General features: G+C 42.6%; 1 protein-coding gene across 6 annotated transcripts in view; it reads left to right on the forward strand.

Moving 5' to 3' along the window:
- Nucleotides 1–14,265, forward strand: part of LOC139749897 (uncharacterized) — a 110,659-nt gene extending 96,394 nt beyond the window's left edge. For 5 of the 6 annotated variants that reach the window (XM_071664288.1, XM_071664291.1, XM_071664290.1 and 2 more), the window contains 3 exons: nucleotides 6,269–6,462; nucleotides 9,063–9,282; nucleotides 10,718–14,265. In XM_071664288.1, coding sequence (XP_071520389.1) covers nucleotides 6,269–6,462; nucleotides 9,063–9,282; nucleotides 10,718–11,048 — 745 coding nt within the window. In that variant the 3' untranslated portion in view covers nucleotides 11,049–14,265. The remainder of the gene's footprint in view (nucleotides 1–6,268; nucleotides 6,463–9,062; nucleotides 9,283–10,717) is intronic. The other variant, XM_071664292.1, reaches the window with a different exon arrangement.
- The last annotated feature ends 254 nt before the right edge of the window (nucleotides 14,266–14,519 follow it).

Below are 14,519 nucleotides of genomic sequence, written 5' to 3' on the forward strand. Positions count from 1 at the left end.
TTATGACAATGATAATGATAATGTTAATAACAATGATAATAATAGTGATAATAATTGTAATAATAATAATAGTAATGATAATAATAGCAATAATAATGATATTGATAATAGTAATGATAATAATAGCAATAATAATGATATTGATAATAGTAATGATGATAATGATAATAATAGTAATAATAATAATAGTAATAATAATAATAATAATAATGATAATGATAATAATAATACTAATAATGATACTAATAATAATAATGATAATAATAATAATAATAATAATAATAATAATAATAATAATAATAATAATAATAATAATAATAATAATAATAATAATAATATTAATGATAGTAATAATAACAATAATAATAATAATAATAATAATAATAATAATAATAATAATAATAGGAATGATAATAATAATAATAATAATAATAATAATGATAATAATAATAATTATAATGATAATAATAGAAATAGTAAGAATAATAAAAATAATAACAACAATGATAATAGTAATGATGATAAAGATAATGATAATAATAATAATGATAATAATGATAATAATAATAATAATAATAATAATAATAATAATAATAATAATAATGATAATGATAATAATAATAATAATAATAATAATAATAATAATAATAATAATAATAATAATGATGATAATAATAATAATAATAATAATAATAATGGAAATGGTGAAGAGCTTGTAGATTTATGTGCTGAAAAAGGACTGATGATTGGGAATACCTGGTTTAAAAAGCGAGATATACATAAGTATACTTATGTAAGTAGGAGAGATGGCCAGAGAGCGTTATTGGATTACGTGTTAATTGACAGGCGTGCGAAAGAGAGACTTTTGGATGTTAATGTGCTGAGAGGTGCAACTGGAGGGATGTCTGATCATTATCTTGTGGAGGCTAAGGTGAAGATTAGTATGGGTTTTCAGAAAAGAGGAGTGAATGTTGGGGTGAAGAAGGTGGTGAGAGTAAATGAGCTTGGGAAGGAGACCTGTGTGGGGAAGTACCAGGAGAGACTGTGTACAGAATGGAAAAAGGTGAGAACAATGGAAGTAAGGGGAGTGGGGGAGGAATGGGATGTATTTAGGGAATCAGTGATGGATTGCGCAAAAGATGCTTGTGGCATGAGAAGAGTGGGAGGTGGGTTGTTTAGAAAGGGTAGTGAGTGGTGGGATGAAGAAGTAAGAGTATTAGTGAAAGAGAAGAGAGAGGCATTTGGACGATGTTTGCAGGGAAAAAATGCAATTGAGTGGGAGAAGTATAAAAGAAAGAGACAGGAGGTCAAGAGAAAGGTGCAAGAGGTGAAAAAAAGGGCAAATGAGAGTTGGGGTGAGAGACTATCAGTAAATTTTAGGGAGAATAAAAAGATGTTCTGGAAGGAGGTAAATAGGGTGCGTAAGACAAGGGAGCAAATGGGAACTTCAGTGAAGGGCGTAAATGGGGAGGTGAAAACAAGTAGCGGTGATGTGAGAAGGAGATGGAATGAGTATTTTGAAGGTTTGTTGAATGTGTCTGATGACAGAGTGGCAGATATAGGGTGTTTTGGTCGAGGTGGTGTGCAAAGTGAGAGGGTTAGGGAAAATGATTTGGTAAACAGAGAAGAGGTAGTAAAAGCTTTGCGGAAGATGAAAGCCGGCAAGGCAGCAGGTTTGGATGGTATTGCAGTGGAATGTATTAAGAAAGGGGGTGACTGTATTGTTGACTGGTTGGTAAGGTTATTTAATGTATGTATGACTCATGGTGAGGTGCCTGAGGATTGGCGGAATGCGTGCATAGTGCCATTGTACAAAGGCAAAGGGGATAAGAGTGAGTGCTCAAATTACAGAGGTATAAGTTTGTTGAGTATTCCTGGTAAATTATATGGGAGGGTATTGATTGAGAGGGTGAAGGCATGTACAGAGCATCAGATTGGGGAAGAGCAGTGTGGTTTCAGAAGTGGTAGAGGATGTGTGGATCAGGTGTTTGCTTTGAAGAATGTATGTGAGAAATACTTAGAAAAGCAAATGGATTTGTATGTAGCATTTATGGATCTGGAGAAGGCATATGATAGAGTTGATAGAGATGCTCTGTGGAAGGTATTAAGAATATATGGTGTGGGAGGAAAGTTGTTAGAAGCAGTGAAAAGTTTTTATCGAGGATGTAAGGCATGTGTACGTGTAGGAAGAGAGGAAAGTGATTGGTTCTCAGTGAATGTAGGTTTGCGGCAGGGGTGTGTGATGTCTCCATGGTTGTTTAATTTGTTTATGGATGGGGTTGTAAGGGAGGTAAATGCAAGAGTCCTGGAAAGAGGGGCAAGTATGAAGTCTGTTGGGGATGAGAGAGCTTGGGAAGTGAGTCAGTTGTTGTTCGCTGATGATACAGCGCTGGTGGCTGATTCATGTGAGAAACTGCAGAAGCTGGTGACTGAGTTTGGTAAAGTGTGTGGAAGAAGAAAGTTGAGAGTAAATGTGAATAAAAGCAAGGTTATTAGGTACAGTAGGGGTGAGGGTCAAGTCAATTGGGAGGTGAGTTTGAATGGAGAAAAACTGGAGGAAGTGAAGTGTTTTAGATATCTGGGAGTGGATCTGTCAGCGGATGGAACCATGGAAGCGGAAGTGGATCATAGGGTGGGGGAGGGGGCGAAAATTTTGGGAGCCTTGAAAAATGTGTGGAAGTCGAGAACATTATCTCGGAAAGCAAAAATGGGTATGTTTGAGGGAATAGTGGTTCCAACAATGTTGTATGGTTGCGAGGCGTGGGCTATGGATAGAGATGTGCGCAGGAGGATGGATGTGCTGGAAATGAGATGTTTGAGGACAATGTGTGGTGTGAGGTGGTTTGATCGAGTAAGTAACGTAAGGGTAAGAGAGATGTGTGGAAATAAAAAGAGCGTGGTTGAGAGAGCAGAAGAGGGTGTTTTGAAATGGTTTGGGCACATGGAGAGAATGAGTGAGGAGAGATTGACCAAGAGGATATATGTGTCGGAGGTGGAGGGAACGAGGAGAAGAGGGAGACCAAATTGGAGGTGGAAAGATGGAGTGAAAAAGATTTTGTGTGATCGGGGCCTGAACATGCAGGAGGGTGAAAGGAGGGCAAGAAATAGAGTGAATTGGTGTCATGTGGTATACAGGGGTTGACGTGCTGTCAGTGGATTGAAGCAAGGCATGTGAAGCGTCTGGGGTAAACCATGGAAAGCTGTGTAGGTATGTATATTTGCGTGTGTGGACGTGTGTATGTACATGTTTATGGGGGGGGGGGGGGTTGGGCCATTTCTTTCGTCTGTTTCCTTGCGCTACCTCGCAAACGCGGGAGACAGCGACAAAGTATAAAAAAAAAAAAAAAAAAAAAAATAATAATAATAATAATAATAATAATAATAATAATGATAATAACAACATTAATGATAATAGTAATAATCGTAATAATATAACTTTGCTATATGATAATAATGGTGATTATACAATTAGAGTGAAAATGAAACAATAAAGATAATCAGAACAGTGATAATGATGATAATAATCTAATAAAGATCATTATTACTGCTATTATCATTGTTGTTCTTACTGTTCTTGTTCTTGCTGTACTATTGTCAATATCAACCACAAGAATAAAGGCAATGAATATCTTTCGACCGACTATGTATTTCGCAAAGCCACCGAGCCATCATCAAAGCATGTGGGCTAATATTAGCACCAGTGGCCCGGGTTAACATGCAAGAAAGAAGCCCCACAGGAGCAGCCCTCCACGTGGGGTGCTCTGGCTGCCTACCTGAGGTGCCTGTCCGGGTCACCAGTACCTTCAAGAGCCACACACACAAACCTCTGCCTTGCTCACACTGAACGTCAGACATATTACATGGTGAACTCTACGAGCACTTCAGGGCGAATAATGAACGTCTCCATGGCGAATGATAACGCGACAGACACTTCGGGGCGAGTAATTAGCACCTTAACTAACACATCGCAACCGATTAAGGCCACAACCACACCAGGGCGACCATAAACATTTTAACCAATACACGGCGAACAATTAAAGCAGCAACTACTCCAGGGCGAACAATTGACGCCTATGCAATACACAGCGAACGATAAACGTAACAACCTTTCAGAATCACTTTTGGCTTGAAGGCAAAGCTATATGTAAACAAACCAGGGTTCGTGGATGATATCACAGCCGCTCGAGGCTTCACAGTTAACGCCCCTACCACTTTAAAGTTTATAGTTAAAGGTATATGACCCAGTCAGAGGTTAGAAGCAATATCACAATAGCTTTCCACTCCACAACTAATTCTACAGTTATTGCAGGGCTCACAGCTGAGGCTATAGTCACATATCTCTGATTCTTCTTTTTACGTTCAAGTGAATAAACAAGACAACCAGGACTACATAACCTGAACCCAAAGATGGACACAACAAGTCATGGCCATGCCAAAACAAGTGCTTGAATGCTTTATGAACCAGACATGAAAATCTCTCAGTCACAGAGATCCATCACGTACCATACCTCCTCCCTTGTGATTTGGAATAGTCGTATCATCATAGAGGTTATCAGGTTTGTCTCCAGCTTTGAATCTGGCGGTAAGAGTATCCTTCCTTGACCATCACTAAGATCCCACCATCCTGTACCAATGCATTAGTCATGGTGTTCGTGTTTTCCTATACTTCCAACACTACAATAATCTGAATCATTCTCAGGCGGTGTGTGTCAACAGGTTACCAAGAGCCATGATTTCTCACGAGTATCCTCTTGTACTGCATCAACAAGGTACATGAATACAAACTTACTGTAACCAGAAATATTGTGACCAGTTACTCCCATTCATCCATTTTTCCTTTTTAGACTTCCCACAAAACTCTGTCTTTAAACTATGATCATGATGTGTTACATGCTATATCATCAAGACCCCAGGCAAAAAATTTTGGAATCTGTACGATATAACTTCCAATTGTACGTTCATTGGACTTTGTCTAATGACTCCAGCAGCCAGGTCGTTGTACTGTATGTCTGTTATCACATCACTTGCATATATGACAAATGCGGCCATTAGACGGCTATCACAAGCGCCACAACCACTCCAGCTTTCACAGCAACTTGTCACAAGTCTACGAAAACCATGATAAGACGTAGGTCAGTTACCAGTTTGACTCTGCTTCCCATTATGATGAAAAGATGTGAGTAGATTGGCCTTTTAATCGTCCAGTCACAGTTCTACGTCTCTCATCTTCTGAAAGAAACAGGATATCGTAAATTCATTTCTTCGGACTCTGAAGTGAATGACCCACTCAGTGACTCAAATCAAATATTGCCCATCACCAGAAGAGTACATGACATTGATCTATCACATGCATAACGCGGATATAATATCCACTGTCATGTAACCACATCACTTTACAAGTGTTCCACAAATCTAAGTGTAGTCTACAGGTCGAAGGGAAAGTAGTCAAACCCTCATAGACATGTAGAAACTGTCGTGGTTGGTTGTAATATATCCTTGACGTACCGGTGTGGGCTCTGGCACTTCCTCTTCTCGGAGCACAAAGGTACGACCGGAGAAACACGACGATACGACCCTTGAGCGCAACGGAACGCCCCTTGGATATGACGGTGTAATCTTTGACTTGACCCCGAGGGTCAGGTCGAAGGACAGGCTATCACGCCCAAGCACTATAGTGCTTAAAAGGTCGTGAGTCATGGTCGAGAGGTTGACGACCATCAAACAACACCTGAGAGCCATTGAATCCAACAAAATAAACCAGTTCCTGCGGGAGCCCTTAACCTAATAGGAGGAAGGGGAGACTCAGCCACTTTAAGCACAAGATGAGGTTTTGAGCTCAACCTTTGTGACCTTTCAATCTCTGTGGTGTATCTGTAATATGCACCTCCATGTACTGAGGTCAGAGTAAATACACTATTGTACACCATTAATTTCTCAGAAATTCTTAACCTAGTTTAGGTGAAATTGGCTACAGAAATCGACATTGGGTTTTCATAATTACTCATTGGATACTTCACTAAAAGATGTGTCTACCTTACTAAAGGGCCAATTATGTACCTATCAGTCCTTCAACCCATAATTCTAAATGGTTATTCTATCTTACATTTGTTGACGACCGTGCTTACCTGTCTACCTACTGAAACACTCCTATCTACTACTGCTACTACCTACTACTACCATACTACTACTCATCTACTTATCAATCTCCGTGGCTACACCGCCAACAGCGTGAACTTCTCTGAACGCGTCCCTCTCTCGCCCTCAACAGCGGGTCCTACAGTCAAGGCTACGGTGTCGGGTCATGGAGCGGCGACCTACGACCTGACCACCCTGTCATGCCAGGTCTTGACCGTGACCTGTGCCTCAGGTCACCACCCGTCCGGCCTCGCGCGGGGTCACCTTGTGCGCCAGCCTACCACACCACCACCACGCCCACCACCCAGTGTGAGTGGTGTGAAGTTGGTAAATTTTGCACATACTGTGTGGTACTTTAGTTGATAATGGACGAGTTCTGTGTAGAGCACAGCCAGGCAACCAGCCAGCTGAAGTGGTATTTCATCACTACAGTCAGTGTAAGTGGGGTATTGTATCATACAGCAGAACGTCTACCAGGCAGTGTAAGTAGGGTATTGTATCATACAGCAGAACGTCCACCAGGCAGTGTAAGTAGGGTATTGTATCATACAGCAGAACGTCCACCAGGCAGTGTAAGTACGTTAATGTATCATACAGTAGTACGTCTACCAGGCAGTGTAAGTAGGGTATTGTATCATACAGCAGTACGTCTACTAGGCAGTGTAAGTAGGGTATTGTATCGTACAGCAGTACGTCTATCAGGCAGTGCAGGTAGGGTATTGTATTATACAGCAGTACGTCAACAGGCCTGTTTAAATGATGTTGTATCATACAACACTACGTCAGCAAGACAGTGTAAGTGAGGTATTGTATCATACAACACTACGTCTACTAGACAGTGTGAGGTATTGTATCATACAACACTACATCTACTAGACAGCGTGAGGTATTGTATCATACAACACTACGTCAAGAAGACAGTGTAAGTGAGGTATTGTATCATACAACACTACGTCTACTAGCAGCGTGAGGTATTGTATCATACAACACTACGTCTACCAGGCAGTGTAAGTGGGGTACTGTATCATACGACACTACGTCAATCAGACAGTGTAAGTTCAATATTGTATCATACAACACAACGCCAACCAGTGTAAGTGGGGTACTGTATCAAAGAACATACACCCACTAGCCAAATTAAGTGGTTGTATCATACAACATACATCCACCAGACAAGGGGTATTGAATCATACACCACTACACCCACCAGTAGTATAAGTGGGATACTGTATCATACAACACTACATCAATCAGCCAGTTTAAATGGGGTACTGTATCATACATCATACACCCACCACAAGAGTAAGTAGCACTATAGTTTAGATTTTTTTTTCACAGTACAGTTCAAAATTATTTTCGCTCTTTGGCTCTTCTTTTTTACCTCATATATAAGAGGAACAAATCCACACGGTATTATTACAGACGAATCAACTATTTTGAAGAAAAAAAAAGACAAGCCAATAAATTGGGAAAAATGAGAAACACACACACGCACACACACACACACACACACACACACACACACACATACATCTGGCGTAGATGAGAGAGAGAGAGAGAGAGAGAGAGAGAGAGAGAGAGAGAGAGAGAGAGAGAGAGAGAGAGAGGAGAGAGAGTTCCAGGAGTCCGTGTCCAAATGTTACGACCGTGACGGCGAGGTCACCTTCAACGTAGCTGTACCATTGTTGTCGGCGGACGGAACAAGTCGTCGAGGACCGTCTCTCCTTAAAGGAGCCCACCTTACCCTGTTCCCGAGATGCGCAACCTTGAAGCCAATGAAACCTAGTAAAAGGATTTTTATGCTTGTGTTTATTTTCTTATTTTTCTATGTGAGTGTTTGCGTTAGTTTGCTTAGTTTCATTCCATATTTGTGACGTTTCCAGCACATAAGGCGAGATCTCATTAGAATCCCACTCCTTGTATAGTCTCAGATCCTCTGTGAGCCTCATCATGTCTTCTCTATCAATCTCGATTCGTTCCATCGTCTCTTCTTCATATCTCTCAACCAGTGTTGTTGGTTCTGTGTTCCTGGAATTCAGCATGCACCTCCTCATATGCTTACATATCTTTCTCAACCATCTATATTGCTAAGTCCTTTAGTCTAAACATACCTCCTTTCACTGACACTTCCTTCACCAGTGAGTTATATAACAGTCAATTATCATCCTTTGACTATCACACAATCTTTTCTTTATCTTATTTAGCACAAAATTTTCTCTCCTTATTCCTTAATCTATTATTTCTTTTTTCTTTGCTAACTTTTCCCTTTCAAATGCTCCCTAATTCCTGTAAATATGTACTTTCTCTTCTACTGTCCATTCTGCTTTCCATTTTGACATCAGTTGAGCCGTATATGTTTCTCCATCTGTGTCTGTCGCCATCAGGTTTTGCGCTTTAAGAAATAGCCTCATTCTGTAAAGCTTCGTATTACAGATCTCTCTGGGTTTGAGTTTCCCCTTATTACACAGATATTCTCTCCAGTGGCCATTGAAAATCTAATCATTCCTCCATTGTCTCCAGGTTAGTCCTGTGCGACAGCTGTTTCTAGCTAAGGTGCCGTGGTCACTGCTTAATGATTCCAGGTTACTATGCGTGGAAATGACATCCAGTGTTGGTGTATCCGTAGACCCAAGTTTGCTCAGTGACGAGATGGTACTGGAAGCCTTCATAAGCACGTGCTGAGAATTTTGGTCCATGATTCTCTTTCCATGTGTGTGTGTGTGTGTGTGTGTGTGTGTGTGTGTGTGTGTGTGTGTGCGTGTGTGCGTCTGTGTGTCTGTGTATTTCTAAAGGAGTTTGGGGCCTATTTTCAACAAATTTGAAATAACAATTTCACATAGCACAGATAAAGACAAAATACTGTGTGTAATCTTGCGTTGAAGGCCAGCTAGCCACAAGAGCACCCCCTTCTTCTTCGTCTCCTTCAGGTGGTCAGCTCTCGCCTACGCTGAGCGCCCTGCGAAGGCGACCCAGCGTTGGGGGCATGATGAGCGTGTCGGGCATTTCCTGCAACACCCTTGACATCTCCAAGCCCATCCTGACGGACGGCCTCAAGCCCAACCTGTGTAGGATCTGCGGCAAGACCTACGCGCGTCCATCCACCCTCAAGACGCACCTTAGGACACACAGCGGGGAGAAGCCCTACAGGTGGGTCTTGCGTCTCTAGGGTGTGATCCAGGGAATTACTTCTATAAGGAATCTAAGAGAGATGTATTAAGCCGTAGCTCTCTGTTTGATACAGTTGCTCATTGTATCCCAAATATTGTAATGTATGATGTAGTTGATATATTCTGCCCTCATTGTAGGATAAAGTAGACTGTTAACAAACTATTAAGTCTTCTTCTGTGTGTAGTGTCACTTGATTTGTATCTTTTGTTGATATGATATAACGGAGCGTGTGTTGGGCCCACCAGGCATCTCCTGTTACCCTGTCATTGTAGAACACCGTTGAATTACCGTTTAACGCTCTCATGCTACAGTGATACTATTGGTATACCGTTGACTGACCTTAAGACTTAGTATAAACTGTTGATGAACTTTCAAGGGTATCAGTACAACAGTTGATGTACTGTTGAAGGGCCCCATTACTCAGTAACCACAGTTGATGTGCTGTTGAACGACCCCACTACTCAGTGGTTACACTGTTGATGTACTGTTGAATGGCCTCACTACTCGGTAACCACTGTTGATGTGCTGTTGAACGACCCCACTACTCAGTAGCCACTGTTGATGAGCTGTTGAACGACCCCACTACTCAGTAACCACTGTTGATGTACTGTTGAATGGCCTCACTATTCAATAACCAATATTGATGTACCGTTCAATGTCCTCTTCGCTCTTCCATTAACCATTAATGCCAGTGTGTAGAGCCTGTCATTCTGTGCCTACCGATAACATTGTTTATAATAATTACACTCCAGGAGATTTAGGTGTATTCTAAACTGTCATAGGGGCAAAGATATCCTTTGCCTAACTCTTGCTAGTTTATCATACAAAAATATTATCGTTTGGTTATGGTCTATAAATAGCCATAGCTGACTCATTCTTTTATTGATGAGTTAGTGGATTATAGACACATTAGTATTGCTGTTTGTAAACTGTGAAGTAATATAAGACGGCATATGTCATGGGTATTATTGAGGTGAAATCACCGAGCTCCACAGGAGTAATGACTCTGTCATCCTTAAATAAAATGACTACATCTTCCTAAGGATTAACGACTGTATCTTAGGTTTAACGACTTTATCTTCCTCAGGTGTAACGACTCTATCTTCCTTAAGTGTAAGGACTGTATCTTTCTCAGATGTAATGACTTTATCATCATCAAGTGTAATGACTTTATCTTCTTCAGGTGTAACGACTTTATTTACTTAGGTGTACATCTTTCTCAGGTGTAACTACTTTATCTTCCTCTGGATTAACGGCTTGATCTTACCTAGGTATAACTACTTCATCTTCCTCTGGATTAACGGCTTGATCTTACCTAGGTATAACTACTTCATCTTCCTCTGGATCAACGACTTGATCTTTCCCAGGTGTGACCATTTGCCTTCCTCAGGATTAACGACTTGATCTTCCCCAGGTGTAACGACTGCAACAAGTCGTTCAGCCAGGCGGCCAACCTGACGGCCCACGTCAGGACCCACAGTGGTGAGAAACCCTTCCGTTGTCCCATCTGCGACCGTAAGTTCTCCCAGTCGTCCTCCGTCACCACGCACATGCGCACACACTCCGGTGAGCGGCCCTACCGCTGCCGGATGTGCAAAAAAGCCTTCAGCGATTCCTCGACGCTGACGAAGCACTTGAGGATCCACTCCGGGGAGAAGCCCTACCAGTGCAAGCTCTGTCTGCTCCGCTTCAGCCAGTCCGGCAACCTCAACCGTCACATGCGCGTCCATTCGCAGACCTCCTGAGGTTCTTCTGTCCTCACACCTCTGGGGAGCTGCCTCCACCATGACCTCCGTTACTGGAGGTTGTCTGGACGTCACCCTCGCCGTCAGGACGTAACTGGGGACCTTTGAACGCTTCTCTTCACAGCCGGAAGTGTTTGCTCACGCGCGGATGTTGAGGATATTTTGGACGCCATCCCGGCCCATCTGGAGGTTAGGTTAGGGTGTTAGGTCACTGTACCCGATACGCAAGGGCGTCAGGTGTCCTCTTAACGCTGCCCTTCACTATCAGCGTCTGCGGATGCTCCTCTGCTACCTAAGATGTGCGAACACTAACTTTTGGCAACGATGTCCCCTGCTACCTGAGGGTCAATGGACACTAACCCATTCCCTGAAGACATTCAGTTCCCCCCTTTAAACTACCCCTCGCTACTGGATGGCCTTGGTACCCCTCCGGACGCATTCACTAACTGCCAGGTCACAGACGGTGAACTACAGACAACAAACTAAGTTGGTGGGTAATATCAAGGGCCCCTTGGACACCTCCAAGTGGACTTCAGTTTCCCCTGGACTCAAAATTAAGTTTCGAAGTGGCTTTAAGTGCCCCCCTTGACGACACCTTGAGGGACTAGATGACTTTTGATGCCTCCCTGACACAAGTCCAACCCACAAGATGGCTTTCAGTACACTTCTGGACTTGAACTCTAGTACCAGAGGGAACTATACCCGTTGGGCTCTGCCCCACACAACCAGATGACTGTTAGTGACTCGCCGACAATAGTCCTTCCTCATTTTACTTTAATCTAAACACTAAATCCAGTCGACGTACTCTTCCTCATTAGCCCACTACAACTCTCCATTTCGTCAGGTACAGCAAGAATATTCACACTGTCCTTGGAAATGACCATTATTATTAGTATACACGTTTTCCCATATCCCTTCTTGTAGCGTTCTTTCAATAAAGCACATTTCCCTCCCACATTTTCGAGAGCCCGACGTGTCAAAGCTATCAAGTATACATTTCCCAACACTGACTTCAGTTATTCAAAGTCTGTTGACATCTTTAAGATGTCAGGACCCTCTGCCAACTTATTTATTTGACGGATCTATCTAAGCCAGCCCATTCCTCCCAGTCAAGACCAGCCATTTTCTCTTCTGTCTAAAATAACCAGTCTTTCTCTTGTTTACGTCATTTAGTTCCTGTTGATTCCAGTCACTTCTTTCCTTGCCTTTAACAGGTCAGTTTCACTCCTTATACCAGTTGCTTCTGGGTCTGCCTAAACCAGTCAATTTCTTCAGTAATCAAGACAATTAATTCCTATCCTGCTCAAGCCAGTCAGTTTCAGCTCTTCCTAAATCAATCCAGATTATAATCTCATCTAAGCCACTCAGTTAAACCGATCAGTTCCCGCTCCACCTAAAATACATTCAGTTCCCGTACTGCCTCATCCCGTCGGTTCCTGGAGACCGACTAGAAAACACGAGTTAGACGAACTGGAGACCGATCACGAGTTACACGACCAGGAGACTGATTAGAAACCACGAGTTACACGAGCTGGAGACCGATTAAAAACCACGAGTTACACGACCTGGAGACCGATTAGAAATCACGAGTTACATGACCTGGGGACAAATGAAAAGCCACTGTTCGGACGACCTGGAGACCGATCAGAAACCACGATTTCGACGACCTGGAGACCTATTGAAGCCACGAGTTACAGGACCTGGAAACCGAGTAGAAACCTCTCTGACAATTGGAACCTAGCCTAGTCAGCGACGGGCTGGTCTACTGTAGTATAGACTAGTGTAGGTTAGATACCCCCCTCCCCCACTACCAACAACACCACCAGCAAGAACAGCTCTCCAACATCATCAACACCAACAAGAATAGCTAAATATCATCATCAACACCAAAAAAGAACAGCTCAATAACATTATCAACACCAACAAGAACAGCTCTCCAACATCATCAACACCAACAAGAACAGCTCTCCAACATCATCAACACCAACAAGAACAGCTCTCCAACATCATCAACACCAAAAATAACAGCTCTCCAACATCATCAACACCAACAAGAACAGCTCTCCAACATCATCAGCACCAACTAGAACACCTCTCCAAAATCATTAGCACCAACAAGAACACCTCTCCAACATCATCTACACCAACAAGAACAGCTCTCCAGCATCATCTACACCAACAAGAACGACTCAACAACATCATCAACACCATTGACAACACCCCTCCAACACTGTCCACAGCACACTAACATCACCACCACCACAGCCATATGCCCTAACCTTCCACCGCCACCAGTCGCCACCAGTACTACGAGAATACCATTTTAGCCTCACCACCACCACCCTCACCACCACAATCGCTTCCTCTATGCTCCTGAGGCACAGGTTACTCTGCTTGATAAATATCCTTCCATTTTCTTTCTCAAAAGAAACAATTGCTCATCAACAGCCAGGTTAAGACGCCTCTTGGAACAGGGTATCATGTGTGTGTGTGTGTGTGTGTGTGTGTGTGTCCCTCTTCGACGACCGCCACGCCCGCCACAAGACTCCAGATGGGCGCCCTGCGGCAAGACGTTAGCCTCCCCCGCGCTTCAGCACAATGTAGTTACAACCAACTTGCACAGTAACCTTGGCTGTACGATAGTTGTCTCGGTGTTGCCTCCCCTCAGCAAAGCGAGTGCATAACCAGGGCCCCCGCGTGCTTCTGTTTTGAGGGAGGAAATCAATAAGGTCCCGTCCGACTAAGGGGGGTTGAAAGGAATGGCGGGAGGCCGGGCCCCTAGCCATGACGAGCCCAATCATGCTATTGGTTCCCCCGCTCCGAGCTCCCGACCAATCACGGGAGAGGAGGAGCAAAGAGTTTGACGTCCAGGCTTGACACCTCTTGTAAATATTGGATATAAAAAAGCAAAAAAAAAAAATCATAAGGTAACTGTAACTTCCCCGACCCTATAAACTCACCTCTCAGTAGTGTTGGAATAAAACTTGGAGGATTTGGTTCACGACCTCAGTGAACTAGACGACTGTAAATAGGATTACTATTGGTTACAGGAGGAGGAAGAGGAGGGAGCAGGCTCGCTCACTCCGGACTTACGCATAAACGTTGTAATACTCAGGATTGTGAATATGGACTAGAACAACGATCTTTTTTTCATAATAAATACTTGCATGTTATAATACCAAAGAAGTGTAATTCTATGAATAAAGATAGGCATGTGTTCCTGTGTTTCCTTGTGCGTTCCTTAGCCAGTAGCAGTAAGAGTGGACTCAGTATTTCAAAACACCTTGAGAATTCCTCCTCATAGCTTACAGGTGTCGGCAATGTGTGATGTTACATTGAGATACCATCTACGATAATCTGAATCATATGGTTATACGACCTAACCTAACCTAACCAAACCTAAACAACTAACTCTTTATGAAGACTCGTCTTTTATGTATGGGCTAAACAGCCACCTGACATATATAGTCA

Source organism: Panulirus ornatus, chromosome 8, assembly GCF_036320965.1.
Source record: "Panulirus ornatus isolate Po-2019 chromosome 8, ASM3632096v1, whole genome shotgun sequence".
Classification (NCBI taxonomy): domain Eukaryota; kingdom Metazoa; phylum Arthropoda; class Malacostraca; order Decapoda; family Palinuridae; genus Panulirus; species Panulirus ornatus.